This window comes from Peromyscus californicus, unplaced genomic scaffold (genome assembly GCF_007827085.1).
Source record: "Peromyscus californicus insignis strain IS unplaced genomic scaffold, ASM782708v3 Scaffold_23__1_contigs__length_62951481, whole genome shotgun sequence".
NCBI classification, from domain to species: Eukaryota; Metazoa; Chordata; class Mammalia; order Rodentia; family Cricetidae; genus Peromyscus; species Peromyscus californicus.
Window position 1 is genome coordinate 8,241,994 of NW_026294534.1, and position 18,215 is coordinate 8,260,208.

At 46.9% G+C, this 18,215-nt stretch overlaps 1 protein-coding gene across 5 annotated transcripts in view; it reads left to right on the forward strand.

Moving 5' to 3' along the window:
• The first annotated feature begins 220 nt into the window (after window positions 1–220).
• The window catches only part of Tmco3 (transmembrane and coiled-coil domains 3), a 40,514-nt gene continuing 22,519 nt past the window's right edge, over window positions 221–18,215 (forward strand). For 2 of the 5 annotated variants that reach the window (XM_052751696.1, XM_052751698.1), the window contains exons 1-7: window positions 225–412; window positions 5,565–5,726; window positions 6,703–7,221; window positions 7,786–7,965; window positions 9,190–9,381; window positions 10,323–10,451; window positions 12,795–12,887. In XM_052751696.1, the coding sequence (XP_052607656.1) occupies window positions 6,775–7,221; window positions 7,786–7,965; window positions 9,190–9,381; window positions 10,323–10,451; window positions 12,795–12,887 (1,041 nt within the window). In that variant the 5' untranslated portion in view covers window positions 225–412; window positions 5,565–5,726; window positions 6,703–6,774. Of the gene's footprint in view, window positions 413–1,228; window positions 1,339–5,564; window positions 5,727–6,702; window positions 7,222–7,785; window positions 7,966–9,189; window positions 9,382–10,322; window positions 10,452–12,794; window positions 12,888–18,215 lie in introns of those variants that run through there. The other 3 variants (XM_052751699.1, XM_052751700.1, XM_052751697.1) reach the window with 3 other exon arrangements.

The following is an 18,215-nucleotide window of genomic DNA, read 5'->3' on the forward strand; positions in this document are numbered from 1 at the left end:
TGCAGTGCAGACAGGCGCCCTTCCTGTCCGAGGCACGGCGTTTTGGGCAAATCGTGACCTCCCTGTCGGAGGCCGTTGCTGTTTTCTGGCTCTGAGGCTACGCACCTACTAGAAGGAGACTGGCCGGCCGGCTCTAGAAACTACAGTTCCCGGCGTGCACCGCGCCGCGCGAAGGCCGACGGAGCTGTCCACCAGCAGCCTGCTTAAAGGGGCCGCGACTGGTTTTCAGCTGCAGGTCAGAAGAGCCTGAAGTAAGAAGAGGGCGGTGCCGTCCTCCGTGTCCTGGTCCCACGCCCATGAAAGGGATGTGGGCAGGTCCACGTCTGTCCTTCTGCTCGCTGCGCCGTGGAGCTCCCGATCGGGGACAATGATGCTGAGGTCTCAGGTCCAGAGAGCGGCCTCCTCCATCGGGGTGAGCTCTGCGGGTGCGGGACTCCTGTCCTGAGACTCGCTCCAGCGGGGTCCCCATCCGGGGAGCTCAATCCTGGGGACTCCTACCTGGGGATCCTTCACGGTTTGTCTTTTCCAAGGGGGAGGGTCCTTCCTTGGGGGCCCCCTTTGTCCACTTTCCTGTGGGGGGCTCCTTCCCGCGAAGTTCCCCTTCCCAGTGGCTTCTTTTCTTGTGGGCTCCCCTTTCCAAGACTTCACTCAGACTGGACGGTTCAGCTCCCCGAGCCTCCCGTTTTTGCTCGTCCCTGAAATTTTATGTCCATTCTGGGTCCTGCCCTGTGGGGTACTGAGGCGGACAGCCTCTTTTTAAAGGTGTACCTGGAAACGGACACCCCAAGATTGTTTTTCATAAGCAAGTGCGGTGCCCTGCAACCCTTGACTTAAGCTTATACAGCCTGGGAGGTGTCATAGTCAACAAGCAACCAAGAGGCTTGCACGTTCCCCAAGAATTCTTAATTCTTCATTTAGGTGTAGGGTTTTGTTTGTTTGTTTGTGTAACAATCAAGGAAGTTGAAAGTGACCTGGAAGGTCACCCTAGCACCGTAGGTTTAACCTCTGGCTCCAGCCTCCCGCTAAAGCATCAGCCAACTCTTGAAAGAAGGGTAGGACCATGTACATAGAGCCTAGTGGCTTTATTTTCAGTATCCAGCTCGTCTGTCTGGAGCGTAGTGTAGGTTTGCTTACTTACCAGAGAAATATTTGCTGCCGATGAAAAGGCCTCTTTCTTCACAGTCTTTTTCTCCTCCTCGGCTTCCCTAGCTAAGGAAAAGAACAAGCACAAGCGGCAGGCTGGGTGCTGTCTCCTTTCTCTGTGGACTTGAGTTGGTGCCTCCTGAACAAATAACGTAGCGATTTGAACAACCCTTTGAACACCATCAAGACGCTCTGGTTCGTAGGTTATAGGTCAAATCATTGCTCAGCCTCTGTTTTTCTTATCTTTCTTTGGTTCATAACATCTTATTCCTCTTCCATATTATGTTTTGTTTGTTTTTTTTTTTTCAAAGTAGTTTCAAGGATTGACCAATTGGACATGCTCCCTTCCCCTGCCTAAAAGTTAAACACATACTTTAAAACTTTTTTGGGGGGAGGGTCACAAGAATGATCTTTTCATTTACTTCCTCTTTCTTGTTCTCTAGTTCTTGTAGTGATTAGGTATGAATAATATGCTTCATCTTTGCCAACTATCTGTTGTGTTTAGGGGCTATAGGTGCTCTTTTCAATGTATTGTAGAATTTAAAATGGGCTTGACTGTTGGTTGTGCATGCCTTTAATCCCAGCACTTGGGAGGCAGAGGCAGTCAGATCTCTGTGAGTTCAAGGTCAGCCAGGGCTACTAGTGAGACTGTCTCAAAAATAAATAAATAAATAAATAAATAAATAAATAAATAAATAAATAAATAGCTTTAAACTAAAGGGTTTGAATTCAGTAATTTTCCCCGTTGAGACTTTTCTTTGCTGTCTTATCCACCTCTTCCTCTTTAACCTACTCAAATGTACTCTTATAAAGAACTTCTACTTTGGAGGCTGAGGTAGGAGAATGAGAAGCCTGAAAATAGCCTGGCTTCTGTGGTAACTCAGTATTTCAAAAATGAAAAATAAGGTTTTTTTCTTCTTAATAAGTTTTGAAGTAAATTTTATGATTCTTGTGTTTTGTTTTTGAGATAAGGGTCTCACTATGTAGCTCTGGCTGTCCTGATGATAGTCACTGTGTAGACCAGGCTAGCCTCAAACCCCCATAGCTCCACCTGCCTCTGCCTCCTGAGTGCTGGGACTAAAGGCTGTGATTTGCTTTTTGTTTGTTTGTAGTCCAGGCTAGTCTGGAACTTCTATGTGTCCCAGGTTGTCCTTAAACTCATGGCTGAGATTATAGGAATGAATCACCATGCCTGGACAATGATGTGACCCTTATGCTGGAAGAAATAATGTTGCTGTTCTAAATGAAGAGTAGCCACGAGTTTGACTCCCAGAAAGTTCTTCCTCAACCAAAAAAAGCCAGGCATATAGTCACCCACCTTGAATTCCAGGACTTGGGAGGCAGAGGCAGCGGGATCTCTGAGTTTGAAGCCAGATTTAGTCTCAGAGTGAGTTCCAGGACAGTGAGAGCTACACAGAGAGACCCTGGACCCTGCCTCAAAAACAAGCAACAACAACAACAAAAACCCAAAAAACAAAAAAAAAACAAAAACAAAAACAAAAAATAAGAGAAAACATCTCTGTTTCTGTGCATTTTCCTCATTCAAATGTAAAACCGTGGTGGCTTAGTGTTTTGAGTCGACTCAGCAATTAAGAGCACTGACTGCTCTTCTAGAAGACCTGGGTTTGATTCCCTGCACCCACATGGCAGCTGACAACCATCTGTAACTCCAGTTCCAGCAGATCTGACATGCTCATCTAACCTCCACGGGCACCAGGCACACATAGAGTACATATACATACCTGCAGCCAAAACACTCATACATATAAAATAAATACATCTAAAAATTTAATGACTAATATTTTGAAAACTTGTCTTGAGATGACTGTAGATTCCAGCGCAGTTTTAAGACTAATAAAAATTAGGTGCAGTAGACCCCTCACTTGGTTTCTCTAGAGGTAGCACTTTGCCCTCTGGGCTATATATGGGCAGGAAGTTGTTAGCAGTCAAATTTGGGATGTTGTGCAGATTGCCTAGCTGTGCGAGCCCCAGGTGAGTAAGTGTGGATAAGCATCTTTGCCCTCATCTGGTCCAGGCCGGTCTAGCTCTTGGGAACCTCCTACTTCAGCAGCCATAGCCGCCACCTCCTGCTCCTTCCCCTAACGGCCGTTCATCTAAGTGCATCCCTGTCGTTTATCATGTTGACAACATTCAGTGGACTTTACATCATTTTCCATTTTGGGGGATCTCTCCAGTCAGTGTTGCGATCTATCCGAGCTGTTGTATGTGGCTGTTCAATATTACAGAAAGCCAGAGTGTCTTTCCATTTTATTATTATCATTATTGCTTTTTTGGGAAAATATGCTCTTCTTTTTATTTTTTATTTTTTATTTTTTATTTTTTTATTTTTTTGGTTTTTCGAGACAGGGTTTCTCTGTGTAGCTTTGCGCCTTTCCTGGAACTCACTTGGTAGTCCAGGCTGGCCTCGAACTCACAGAGATCCGCCTGGCTCTGCCTCCCGAGTGCTGGGATTAAAGGCGAGCGCCACCACCGCCCGGCAATGCTCTTCTTATGTAGTCCCGGTTGGCCTAAAACTTAATATGTAGTCCCTAGTGACCTTGACCTCCTGGCTTTTCTGCCTTAGCTTAACTTCCTGAGTATTGGTATTACAAATATACGCCATCACACCTGTTATCAAAATGCCTTTTTAGTAATTAAAAATAACAAACTAAAAATGTTTAGTAATTTACTAAATTTTTATTCTATAATTTAGTGGTCCATAGGATTTAGTAGGCAGGTTTTAAAGTAAAGTAAAATGAACTTATGTAAAAGGTGTCATTTGTATTTTAAAGGTATCTAGATAATTTCAATATCACGTTCATGTTATAAGTATCTTTTATGAAAAATATTACTGTTCGCACAACTGAATCCTCAAAAAGTTGTCGTAAAAATTAACTCCCTCCTATTTGAGCTGGAAGGACAACTGATTTCAGGAGCCTGGCTGAGGAAGGAAGCAGAAATGGGTGTAATATGCCATTCTCACACACACTGTTTTTCTGAAGCACGAGATCGATAAAATAATCACACTTGGAGATCTTTGTGGGGGGACGAATGGTGAGAAGCATAAACAAAGGATCCTAGGTCCCTGCCCTCTCTGAGAAGCCACAGTATGTTCTTCTAAAGGAGGGACTATGCCCCTTGGAAGCAGGAGAAGGGTAGCTATTTCGGGAGGCCTAGAGGAGACAGATCCGGTTTATTGCCAGGAAGGAGGAAGTAGTCAGTTTGCGTTTGAACTGGTAACCCGTGTGGTAAAGTTGTGTTGACACTGGCATGAAGTAAAGCTCCTGCAGCGCTGAGCTCTTCCTCCATGCATCCCTAGCCAGCCTGAGCAGCCACCTGCTTAAGCCCTGCTGAAATGTTTGCTTTCAATCAGAATATAGTCTTGGTGATTTTCATTGTTATTCTGACCACAGTGGCCATCCTCTGGTTTAACAGTGTGCTGACTAGTTTTAAGTCAACCTGACACAAGCGAAAATCACCTGAGAGGAGGGAGCCTTAATTAAGAAATGCCTTCATAAGATTGGGCTGTATGAAAGCCTGTAGGAGATATTCTTAATTAGTGATTGATGGGGGAGAACCCTCTCAATATGAGTGGGGCCATCCCTGAGCTGAGCAAGCCATGAGGAGCAAGCTAGTAAGCAGCACCCCTCCACGGCCTCTGCTTCAGCTCCTGTCTCCAGGTTCCTGCCCTGCTTGAGTTCCTGTTTTGACTTCTTTCAATGATGAACAGTGATTTGGAAGCACAAGCCAGATGACCCCGTCCTCCTCCACAAGTTGCTTTGGCCGTGGGGTTTAAGAGAATCAACGTGGTGAATCACCTGCATGTAGCAGCCCTCACTAAATGCCCAGGCTTCTAGGGTTTTAGAGTTCTCATCTTTTGTTTGTTTGCTTGTTTTCCGAGACCGGGTTTCTCTGTGCAGCTCTAGCTGTCCTGGAACTCACTCTGTAGACCAGGCTGGCCTCAAACTCGGAGATCCAAGTTCTCTTGTTTGTTTTTTGTTAGCCTGTCTCCATTGGCTTCCCTTCCTGGTTTTGTCAGGATGCAGTCTCTAGAAATGCCTCCTTTTATTTGTGTGGCATCTAGTCTGCTTGTCTGGAAAATCACTGGGGTGAGCAGTGAATGGATACATGGTTTAGGAGGCAGATTCCCAGGGAGATGAAATGCTGGCGTGATTATGGGTGGAGGAGGTCTTATAGGCATGACATTCACCTGGAGGCTCTGTTCAGAGGTCAGGTGGGCTTTGTCAGTGTTCTGCGGTTTCCTGTGAGCTATAAATTGTGTGAGGTGCCATGCTTTGCTTCCTCTATGGCCATAACTCCTTGTGACCGGGGGTTCCATATTCAGCCGATTCCATGGGGGACTCCTAGAGTTCAACTTACTGGACCTCTCTAATCTGTTTCTTCTGCGGTCTGTTTTTCAGCCTCCAAGGTCATTCTTTCTCAGTGACCATTACTGAGTGTTGCAGCCACCAGCTTCGAAAACAAACTACTCTCACCTGCCCCGAGCAGTGTCTTCTAGTCACCTCAGCTGCCGCTGGCACCAAGACCTTCCTCACACCCCAAAACGTGACATCCGAAACCAGGTTCTCTGCCTTTTTTTTTTTTTTGTCAAACACTGATCTGTTTGTGTTAGGTGTCCCCTCAAAGAAAAAGAGAATGAGACCGAATTTCAGTGGAAAGTCAGTGGTGGAAAAGGTTTGAACATTTGGTTAAGTCCTAGAGTTCCAGGCCTGGCCAGATGCCTGTGAATTTTTTTTAATTCTCATGTCTACTATGGCTGACTTGGGAAAATTGACAATACTCCAACAGGATGTGGAGAGCAAGCAGAGTGGCTGAGCATACCACTCAGCACCTCAGAAGACATGTGATGGGGAAGTTCATTTTTTTTTTCTTCTACTGTTTTTTGAGACAGGATTTCTCTGTGTAGCCCTGGCTGTCCTGGAACTCTGTAGACCAGGCTGGCCTCGAACTCACAAAGATCTGTCTACCTCTGCCTCCCGAGTGCTGGGATCCAAGCGTGTGCCACCATCACCACCACCACCAGCATGTGGTTCCTCTTAAGTAGAATAGTTTTTGTCTTTCGCACGTGGTCAGTTTATGAATCTATGTGTGATTTACCTACTTTTTTAGTTGTTGGGTTGTTTTGAGACAAGACATTATGTGTCATAAGCTGGCCTTGAACTCCCAATCCAGTCTTTCTTTTTCCCTCGTCTATGTCCTATGACAGGCATGTGACATTTTGTCTGGAGAGGCTATGTTTTTCAACTTTTAAAATTGTCTGTAGCTGGGCGGTGGTGGCACATGCCTTTAATCCCAGCACTCGGAAGGCAGAGCCAGGCAGATCTCTGTGAGTTCGAGGCCAGCCTGGTCTACAGAGTGAGTTCCAAAACTATACAGAGGAACCCTATCCTGGAAGTAAATAAATAAGTAATAAAATTGTCTCTAAACTCAGATGGAGCTCCCTCACTCTCCACTTACGGCCCTTTAGTGTTCAGGATTTGGTGGTCACCCGGACACAGTAAGTTCAGAAATTGATGTGGTGTTACATTTGCTTTTCAGCTGAGAATGCGAGTGTAAGATGCAGGCTGGATGTAGCGGAAGACCCCACAGCCTGCCGCACGTCCTTGGACCATGAAGGTCCTGGATGAGAGTCTCTTCTGGATGCTGCTTCCGTTCTTCCACCTGATGGTAGCCAGTGCCGCCGAGCATGAGGAGGTGGCCAAACACGCCATCAAGTTACACCGGGGGAAGGGTGCCACGGCCACTCAGAGGAAGCAGTGGGTCCTGGACAGCTGCAGGAGGCTCACGGGGCTCCTGCGGCAGAAGAACGTGGTCCTGAACAAACTGAAGAATGCCATCAGAGCGGTGGAGAAGGACGCCAGCCTGTCGGGGGAAGAGAAGCTCTTCCAGGTGCACACGTTTGAGATCTTCCAGAAAGAACTGAACGAGAGCGAGAATTCGGTCTTCCAGGCCATCTACGGACTGCAGCGAGCCCTGCAGGGGGATTACAGAGATGTGGTCAACATGAAAGAGAGCAGCAAGCAACGGCTGGAGGCCCTGAGGGAGGCCGCCATTAAGGTCAGCCGCCGGTCTGCGGGGATCTGTCGGCATGGGAGTTCCGGGCCGAGGTGACACACGCAATTAGGAAGGCTGGCTGGAGGGAGTTCCTGTCTTGTAGCCTGTTGTGTACCATCATTGCTTCTAGGAGGCTCCTACCCATGTCATGTAAATCCTAGTGCTCAACTCAAACTGACTTGGCTTGGGTAGTACTCTACCTGTGAACTCAGAAAGTAGCTAAATATCCATGTGTATCTGTGCTTCATGCTTGGCACCACAATGCCTTGAAGAAGTGTTACTGTGCCTAGCACATGGTTTCGTGTTAGCCGAGAGCAAGCCAGTTTGCTATGTTTCCGAGTAGCTTGCGCGCCCCCCCCCCTCACGTTTTTTGCTAAGCTCAGCGAATTTGAACAGTTTAGGATGCTTGACTCCCTCTGCTGGTTAGAGTTAGAGTTGCACCTGTACAAACGGCCCATTGACCCAGAAAACTTGTAGATCTAATCCAGATCAGAGCCTTTAGTGGACGTGAGGAAGTCATGTCCTGGTGTGACCCTTACCAAAGCTTCATTTCTTACAAATCATTAGGAAGAGACAGAGTATGTGGAACTTCTTGCTGCCGAAAAACACCAAGTGGAAGCCCTTAAAAACATGCAGCATCGAAACAAGAGTCTATCCATGCTTGACGAGATCCTTGAAGACGTGAGGAAGGCTGCCGACCGTTTGGAGGAGGAGATAGAGGAGCATGCCTTCGATGACAATAAATCAGTAAGCAGCACTCCCGAGTGACCTCCCACCTGCTGAGCCGTTATGACGAGCATGGGCCCCGACATTCTCAAGGTGTTCACTTGTGTGTCTTAGGGAAGCTGAGACTGAGGAGACGCTAAAACACTTCTGCGCCACGTCAGAATTAATATGACGTGTCCTCAGAAGTGAGCTAGCTAGTCTGCTTTCTCTTGTAACAGTTACACTCACTCCTGTATAAACGGCTTGCTCAGGCCCCAGCTTTGCCACTCAGCTTGGGTTGGGACTCTAGACTCAGGATTTTGGGTGGTTGAGTTTTAATGCTTATCTACTGGGGCATCTGTTAAATTCTGCAAAAGACAGGCTTATAGCAGAAATAGGATTCCGGCTTCTCATTTGTCCTATGTTGAGATCGTAAGGGAAGAGTCATACTGTTGTCTTGGGTGGACCTATAAATGGTTATGGAGTAAAAACAAATCAGAGTAAATGCAGATGTGTGTGGGGAAAATAGAAAACAGGGAAGGAAAGGGGTGCTTAGTTCTTTCTGGGTTCGGAGAAGAGCTCCTAGTTACTTCTAAAGCTATAAACATTTGAAAGAATATGCCATAAGTAAATTAGATGTTTGGAAGTAGCATAAGTCCTAATATTTTTACCCCTAAATTCTTTAGTTGAAAAACTCCCTGATTCTGGCCAGTGGATGCTATTGGGTTTGTTTGTTTGGTTTGTTGGAAGTACTGGGTATTGAACCCAGGGCTGTGCACATTGCTGGGAAAGTGCCATACCACTGGATTACACATCCAGCCTTCTCTCCACTTTTATTTATTATGAGAGGGGATCTTGCCAGATTGCCTCTGCTACCCTTGAATTCATTCTGGAGCCTAGGGAGGTCTTGAACTTGGAATCCTTGTGCCTTACCTTCATGAGCTGGGATTCCAGACCCTGGCCCCAGACTTAACATTACTGATTGTCTTGTCACAGAACACTAAAACACTTCGGTTACTCTTTCAGATTCTTTTTTTTTTTTGGTTTTTTGAGGGGCAAGGTTTCTCTCTGTAACTTTAAAGCCTGTCCTGGAACTCCCTCTGTAGCTCAGGCTGGCCTGGAACTCACAGAGATCCTCCTGCCTCTGCCTCTCGAGTGCTGGGATTAAAGGTGTGCACCACCACCACCACCTGGCCAGTCCTGATTCTTTAAATGTTGGTGTGAACACATTTAGTTCTAATTGTATAACATTGGTTACTCTTCCAGGTCAAAGGGGTCAACTTCGAGGCGGTTCTGAGAGTGGAGGAAGAGGAGGCCAGTTCCAAGCAGAATATCACAAAGCGGGAAGTGGAGGATGGCCTGGGTCTCAGCATGCTTATCGACTCCCAGAACAACCAGTATATTCTGACCAAGCCCCGAGACTCCACGATCCCTCGTGCGGACCACCACTTCATAAAGGCAAGCCGTGCCCATCAGCCTGGGGCTGGCTCGTGAGGTTGAGCTGCCTCAGGCCCGATGCCAGCCTTCTTGTTGTCAGAGGCTCCACTGGGGCACTCCCATCTCTTCTTTCAGAAGCCTTTCTTGTCTTGTTTTTCTTTGTTGAGATGGACTCTCACTCTGGAGCCTGGGCTGGCCTGGAGCTCACTAGTTAGTGCAGTTTGGCCCTGAATTCCCGTCAGTCCTCCTGCCTTAGCCTCCTGAGTACAGAGATCACAGGAGACAGCACCACGTTTGACTTCTAAACAGCCTCTCTTGATGGGCAGAGAAGACAGGATGCCCAGGGGCTCCTCCCAGGTGCTGATTCTCACTGGAGAACCAAGCGCATGTCAGGTGCTGCTGTCCATGGTTATGACTAGAGTGGCCTGCAGAGCCGACTCTGCAGCTGACATCATCAGTACCCTCCCTGGAGGTCAGGGCTCCTCTGAAGAGTTCTCTTCCCCTCCTTTTGTGATGAATACATAATCTCTATGAAATATTGGAGACTGGATAAATACCCCGTTCCAAGTCTCACTCACCCGGGGGTTTCAGCACCGTACTGGATCTTACAGCATCAGTTACTGAGTGGTGAGAAATCCAACGGTGAAGGTATCATGAATTAACGTGTGAGCTCTTAGGGCCCTGGAACCAAAACACTCAATGGAATTCAAGTAGTCACGGGTCATAGAATGTTTTTTTAGAGAGCTTGAACAAGGAGACAAACCCTTTCAGAATTGAACATCATCTCTTAGAACACAGTTTAAGGGTCTCAGCCTCTGTGTGAGACGTAGCAGTAGTGAGAATTAGCCCCCTGACTTTCATCACTTGCTTTTTGGTCTCACGAGATGAGGTGAAGTCGAGGACCTCTGCCCCCTTCCACCCTCACAGCCAGCCGCTCTTACTATTTTTTCTTTCTGTGTTAGGACATCGTGACCATAGGAATGTTGTCCCTACCTTGTGGCTGGCTGTGCACAACAATAGGCTTGCCCACGATGTTTGGGTATATAATCTGTGGTGTGCTCCTGGGGCCTTCCGGACTAAACAGTATTAAGGTAAGCCTAATTCTCACTGTTTTAGTGTCTAACAAGATGGAAAAGAAGCATGAACGGAGACTAACAAATCTGAGCTTGAGTCAGTGAAGAGACCAGTCAGAGAGAGACCCCTGATGCATTTTTTTAATCCATGGGAATATTGCATTTCTTGATGCAAGGTGGCTTGATGACAGGCTATCTGTCTCTTTAAATTATATTACTATTAAAAATTGCATTTCTGGTGATATGATGGCCTGGATTGTCCAGACCAACATTCAGACAACAATAAATCAGCTGCAAACGTTGGTCTCAGTAATTTTATGTAGTTCCTGTGGTTTGGGGGAGCTGACAGAAGTCCCAGTCTCAGGAGACAGTAGAGCTCAAGCCGTCTGTGGGGCAGGGTAATGATCCCTGTCATAAGGAAATAAACACATTCCGGCAGGAACGAAAGGGTTCCTGGGCATTTTTGAGTACGTCACTTAAGCATACAGTGAGAAAAGGGGGCTCAGAGTGGGTGCTGTGAGTTCATGGTGGAGGGACTCATCCAGGAGAACACAGGACCAGCCTCAGAACCATGCTAAGAACCCTCCTCATTTCACTGAGACCCCCTAAGGGAATGGAAGGAAGCAGTGTGCAGGGACCGGAGGCTGTTCTAGTTCACAGTCCTTGAATCAGCTCAGAAGAGCTCCGTGACTTCCCCAGGCCGAAGTCTGACAACCACAGGAGACTCATCCTCTTTTTTTGTTGTTTTTTCAAGATAGGGTTTCTCCGTGTAGTTTTGGTGCCTGTCTTGGAGCTCGCTCTGTAGACCAGGCTGGCCTCAAACTCACAGAGATCCGCTTGGCTCTGTCTCCTGAGTGCTGGGATTAAACATGTGCGCCACCACCGCCCGGCCAGGAGACTCATCTTAATAACAAATGATCTCTGGCCAGAAAAAGAGCTGTCTGCCCAGACTGCTTAGGCTTCAAGCCTGGTGCCTTCCAGGAACAAGTTAACCTGATTCGGAGGCAGCCCTGCGTCCCGTGAGGGTCTCAAAGGCTTCCCAGTGCAGTGAACAGTGCTCCAGGCTCATATTCTGCACAAATATTTCCACTGACTTAGAACAGTATAATAAGATTAAGGAGAAAATCTCCTCTGCCTCACCCTTTCCCCATCCAGAGTGTAGAGGGTAAAAGCAGGCACAAGGAGCAGAGATCGCTGCTAAACAAGCTGTTAAGTCAGAATAACTGGGCCACACAGCACCAGGTACTCTGAGCACTCAGTCCGCTGTACCACGAGAAGGTGAACGTGATTGTGAGTGAAGATCCAAGGGCATCCTAGCTAAAAGCAGGACGTAGTCAGGAGAACCAAAACCGTAACCTTTCCCTATAGGAACTCGATAGGCTTTCATTATGAAGGTGAGAAATGGAGATTTAAGTTCTGGCATCATAGCAATGGTCTGACCAAGAGAAGGGAAGAGAAAAGAAAGGCGAATAGAAGTAAGGAAGCATAAAAATAAGGAGATGGCAAGGAAGTAACATCTGGCCTAACAGTAAGTGAAACGAGTTCCCGTATCGAAAGATAAACTCAACGATGGTGTCCAAACAGAAGCGTTGTAAACCAGAGCTGTGGTGCAGGCAGAGCAGTAAGGAAGGCTGAAGGTGCACACGGACACAGACAAGGACGCTGCACACTCCTCAGTTTGCACACTCCTCAGTCCATGCTGACTCAGGACAGCGCGGGCCCTCAGAACACAGCACCAACCACGTGACCACTTGAAAAAGTTAAAACCTAAATATATTGTCCTGTTTCTTTTCTTTTAATTTGACACTATTAAAAACAAGTGACAAATGACTCAAGATATATATATATATATATATACCTTACATGATAAAACCTCTGGGATGTGGCCAAATGTGAAAAATTCACCTCATGAGAAAAACAAGAAGTCAATGTGAATTGTCTTAAACTCAGCTTTGGTGCCTCTTCCTTGTTCCCGGGGGTAGAGGGTGGGGGCGTACGTAGAAAGGGATGTGGGGGGATGGAGGGAGGGAGGGGGTGAGGCTGAGAAAAGGAGTATCGAAGACAGAAGTGGCCATATATTTGAAAGTCGGTGACCCCCACAGCTGCTTCTCAATAGAAACTGTAATGAAAATGAAAATAAATATTCCTCTGGAAAATCAAGAAAGTGTGTGTGTGTGTGTGCACGCACAGTCAGAAAGTCAAAAAGATCTCAGATATGAGGGAAATTCACAGAATTTATTTATTTTTAAAAAACCATACTTTTTTTTTGGGGGGGCTGTCCTCTGTGTATCAGCACATGTTATTTTGCTAACCTGTGCTAAGTACATAAAACATTCAATATTTTCCTTCCTTGTTTTTCAGTCTATTGTGCAGGTAGAGACATTGGGAGAATTTGGGGTCTTCTTTACCCTGTTTCTTGTTGGCTTAGAGTTTTCTCCAGAAAAGCTCAGGAAGGTAAGGACCCAACTCCTTGGCCATTGCCAGGGAGCAACTTGGTTTACTTACTTTTTTTTTATTTAAACTCACAGAGAGTCTACTTGGCTACTAAGTGGTTTTTGTTTGTTTAACTAGTTCATTAAAAATAATAATTAAAAATAAATGAATTTTAATTTAGTTTGATACTGGTTTTTTAGAAAATAAGTTTGAAAAAGTCAAAACTAATAAATGTCTCGAAACAAGGAAAACCGAACGAAACAGAACTGTTGGGGGCTGGGGAGATGGCTTGCCACCAGTCCTGACCACCAGAGTCTGATGTCCAGGACCCACACTGTGGAAGAAGCGGATCAACTCCTGCCAAGGTGTCCTCTGACCTGCGTAGGCAGGCTGTGGCACCTCCCCACCAATCCATCAGCAAATGTTGAAAGAATGTTGTAAATAATCTGAATAACTAACGGCTAAGCGGCAACCTAACTGCCCGATGGAATGTTGTGTAACCACTAAAATACTACAGTGCAGAAACAAAGGAAAATGTTCCGTGCAGCACTAGCCTGAAGCAAAGCTGAGGGGCTGGAGAGATGGCTCAGTGGTTAAAGCCCTTCCTGCCCTTGCAGAGGACCTGCATTCTGTGCCCAGTACCCACCTCAGGCTTGGAATCACCTGTAACTCCACCTCCAGGAGGATCCAGCCCTGAGTGCGCCTGAACTCATGTGCACACACCCACACACAGACACACATAATTAAAAATAAACAAACCTTTGAAAGAAAGAAATGAAATTGTGTACAGTAGTATGAACCTGTAATCCTAGCTATTTGGGAGGTTGAAACAGGAGGGTTCCAGCCTGAGCTGCATGTAGTCAGACCCAATATGGGGAAAAAGAGCGTGTTACATGATAATAGCATTGTAAAGAGGCAAGCGCACACACATGGAGACAATAGGGAATCGCCATGGTTGGACCCTTCTCTGTGTTTTCAGATTCTCTACAGTACTTCTTTTTTGAGAATTTTTTAAAAAAATAATTTATTTTGATCATATTCACTCCCTCATCCAATTCCTCCCATATCTACCTCTACTTCCCTAATCCCCAACTTGGTTCTCTCTCTCTCTCTCTCTCTCTCTCTCTCTCTCTCTCTCTCTCTCTCTCTCTCTCTCTCTCTCTCTCTCTCATTCTTTGAGAGAGAGGTTCAAGTTACATAGAATGTGTTTTGATCATATTTAGGCCCCCAACTCTTCCCAAATTCGGGTCTGTTTTCTTTTTTAACCTATAAAGACAAATTTGTGCCACCCAAATACTCTTGGGTGTATGGTCTTCTGTTGGAGTTGGGCAGCTTACCAGGGGATACAGTCTTAGGAAACAATGGTCTCTGCCTCTCCCAGCAGCTAGCCACTGCCATCCATGCCATCCGTGCCATAGCCGTGGGTGGGATTGTGTGCCCAGCTCCAGTGTCCACGCTGGGACTTGATCTGGCTTGGGCTTGCACCAGCTTTGTGCCTGCCGGCACAGCTGCTGACTCTGCTGACCCGCGGTGTCTAGACGGCTCCCCGTGGTCACTGGCTGCCTTTGGCTCACGCGCGCTCTCCCCACTCCCTCTTCTACAGTGATCCCTAAGCCTTAGGAAGGAGGTATGCTATGTGCGGCGTTCCCTTTAGGGCCCAGCACTCTGTGATCTTATTCTCTGCACTTTGGCCGGTTGTGGGTCTCTCCATTACTAACCATCTACCACCAGTAAACGCTGCTCAGGTGACCTGTGGGTATAACAATAGGTCATTAGGAGGCAGTTTAATGCTATGTTCATTTAACAGCAGAATAGCAGTAGGAGATTCTCCCCTAGAGCCCACGCCCTGTCTAGCCATAGATTCTTGGCTCAGTAATGGTGCCAGGTTTGGGTTTCATCTTACGGAATAGGGCCTGAGTCCAATCAGAAGGTGGTTGGTTACTCCATTAATGTTTATGGCACGATTGCACCAGAGGGCACACCTTGCCAAGCCAGTCATTGTTGTGGTTTGCATGATTCACAGCTGGTTATGATGAATGATGACTTTTCTCCTCTAGTAGCGTGCATAGCGCTGTCTAGCACTGTGAAGGCTAGCCAGTATTTTGGGTTTTGGGTGGTGGTGGTGGTGGTGGAGTCCCCTGTAGACTCTTGATAGAACCTGATATTCACTCTGTAGCCCAGGGTAGCCCTGACATTGTGGCAGTCCGCCTCCCTCTGCCTCCCATGTGCTGGAATTTAAATGTGTGCCACCACTCCTGGCTCTCTGCCTTTTCTTTAATCATTGCTGCAAGCTCTGTTAATCCGTCTGATCCCACTTCCCGGGACCAACGTCTCAAGGCATGCTTCTTGAGGAGTTCTGAATTGTGTTAGTACCATCTTCCAGAGACTTTGGTCTCTTCATGTTCTTCTTACATCATAGGCCACATATGTTAATTTCTAAACTCAAAGTTCGAAGAAAATTAACCATTCTTCTAGATTCTAAATTAAAAAAACTCCATTTTTCCTATGCATTCTCTTGAGGAATATGGGGTAGGGAAGGAATAAGCTTGGGTGGAAGGGATTTCTAGGGTGTCCTGCTTTGTTAGAGTAAGTCAGGACCAGCCATCACAGGTGCCGTCTTGGTCAGGCTTCCTGGAAACATGGAACCTCTGTTTCCAAGTACAGTGGCTCATCTGGGATTTTGTTTGTTTGTTTGTTTGTTTTGTTTTTCGAGACAGGGTTTCTCTGTGTAGCTTTGTGCCTCTCCTGGAACTCACTTTGTAGCCTAGGCTGGCCTCGAACTCACAGAGATCCGTCTGGCTCTGCTTCCCGAGTGCTGGGATTAAAGGCATGTGCCACCCCCCCAACCCCCCCCCCCCCCCCCCCCCCCCCCCCCCCCCCCCGCCTCATCTGGGATTTTCTAACTAGAGACAGTCAATGCAAACAGTGGTTCACGGAAAGCAAGACAGGTAAAGTTCTATAATGAGCAATAGGACCTTCAGCAGGGCTCTGATCTTCCTAGACATCAGTTTGGGACATCATCTGTATGGTAGAACTTTGGTAATGTTTCTCCTGGTTTTCATAATTCATTTTTTTTCTGTAGTGTTCAAGGGTTGATGCTGAAATGACGTTCTATGACATATTACTAATATCATGTTTGTAAGCAGTATAAAGCAGTTCTAGTTCTGATTAGCGCTGTCCGGAGGCTTTTGCCCTTGTGATCTAGACGTGGGGAGAGCCTGAAGGAAGGACTCTTGTGCTGTCAAGGGAGTGTGTTTTGGGTGCTTGAGGGGGTGACGCGCCTGATAAAGGAGAAGAATGTTGGACAGGAGCCCTGCGTTGTCTTGAGTCCTTGTTGGCCTTCGTTTCGTGGCCCTGCACTCCTCCGCTCTCATCCATGCTGGGTGGGAACCCCAGACCTAGACATGTGCCTTGGCTCTGCACTTTCATCGCCAAGATACAGCTTGTTACTGTTGCAGTTCCGGGTTTGGAATGCAAAGGATTGGTATTGATTTAGCAAACCACGGTATTCAGTCCTTCATCTTCCCTACCTTCTCATGAAGCTATAAATGACAGGGGCTTTAGGACAGTCTAAAGGAAGGAAAGTGAGCACTTCACACCAGTAGGTCTCTTCCATGTAGGCAGCATATGTTTGGTAGAAAACATCTGATAATGTTTTCCAAAACGGTACTAATTGGGGGACACCATCTCAGGACTGAATCCTCAGAAGGGCTGATTAGAAGCAAAGTTCCTGGAATCTGGAAGAGCTTCCCAGTGTGGCAGAGAATGCAGTCTCCCCACCCTGAGTGTCCATCCCTACCTACTGACTGTTTAGTCTGGGTTCATGGACCTGCTTTGAAATTGACTTGAATTATTCTCTTTGTTCTGAGACACGGTCTGTAGTTAAGACTGGACTTAAGCTCAGAGATCCTCCTACCTCACCCTCCCTAGTGCTGGGGTTACCTGCCTTTGAATGTTGTTGTTCTTTTTTTTTTTTTTAATCTTAAGTTTATCAGTTTCTACCTCCCTCTAAATAAATTATGAGTCGGGGGAGCTGGAGTTGTTTCTTCTCTTGTCTTTCTTCTGTGCTTGTAGCAAGTTCCTGCTGTGCCCTTGGTGCTCAGCCCCTTAGCAGCTGTAGGTACAGTGCATCACACCCTGCCCTGTTGCTTGACTTCAGGGTCTCAGAAGGATGTGCCTCGGGAAAGAAGAAACAGAACCTAAGATAGCCTGTGGGGCTGGCACCCAGCTGTCTGGGGATGAGAGCAGTTGCGGGAAGTTTGCCGATAGGAGCCTCCTAATTCTTCTTTGCAGGAATCACCTGGGGATAAAGCCCACGCGGTCTGACCCAGGGTGACCAGTAGACTGCATTTCAAATGCATCCTGGGTCCCATGCTGACTGGGAACTTCTGACTGAACCCACTTGTTCCTGAGTTTTTCCATGAGTCGTTTCCCCCCCTGGGCCCTCCACGTGCTGGAGAAGTGCTGGGGATGGTCTACTCTCGCAAGGACCCCAGATTCCTTCTGTCTCAAAGATCATTCAGTCTCACTGTTCCTCCCTTCAGATGTGGAAACTCAAGCTGTAGAATCTGTTAGGTACCTGAGTTCATGGCTAGTGATTGACAGAAGCAGGGTCCCATGCTTCTTAAACTCCAGGCCCTTTAAGGGTTGGTAAGACTGTTTTAAAAAATTGCCAACCTTGCTCACAGGAATAACTGCCACAGATTCATGAGCCTGAACAGCTGAGTGGGCTTCCTAAGTGGCTCCACGAGATGCAGCCCAGGGCACCCCTACTGTTCGTGGCAGGAATGTTAAGATGTGAGTTAACTCCAGAGTACCACGTAACTGCCAAGTACAGGAGCGGAGAGAAAGGCCTCTGAGCATCTGGGACCAGCCTCCGTGGGGCTGCCCGTTGTTGTTGTTTGGTTTTGCTCTTTTTTTTGGGGGGGGGGTCTGCTATCCAGCTCCCAAATAAATCACACGGCGGCTTATTCTTACTTACAAATGTTTGGCCTTAGCTTGGCTTGTTTCTAGCCAGCTTTCCTTAACTTAAATTATCCTGTCTACCTTTTGCCTCTGGGCTTTTCCCATTCTTTTACTTCTGTAAGTCTTACTCTTACTCCGTGGCTTGCTATGTAGCTGGGTGGCTGCCCCTGGAGTCCTCCTCCTTCTCTGGCTGCTTCTTTCTTTTATCCCTTCCAGCTTTCTCCTTCTATTTATTCTCTCTGCCTGGCAGTTTATTCTGTGAAGCAGGAACCCTGTAGGACTATTCTGTCTTGTTTTGGCACAGTTCAGCGGTCACTTCCCTGCGGGGCCTGCATGTCCAGTTTATACAGCATACTAACTATCAATCAGTTCCGGCATGAGCAG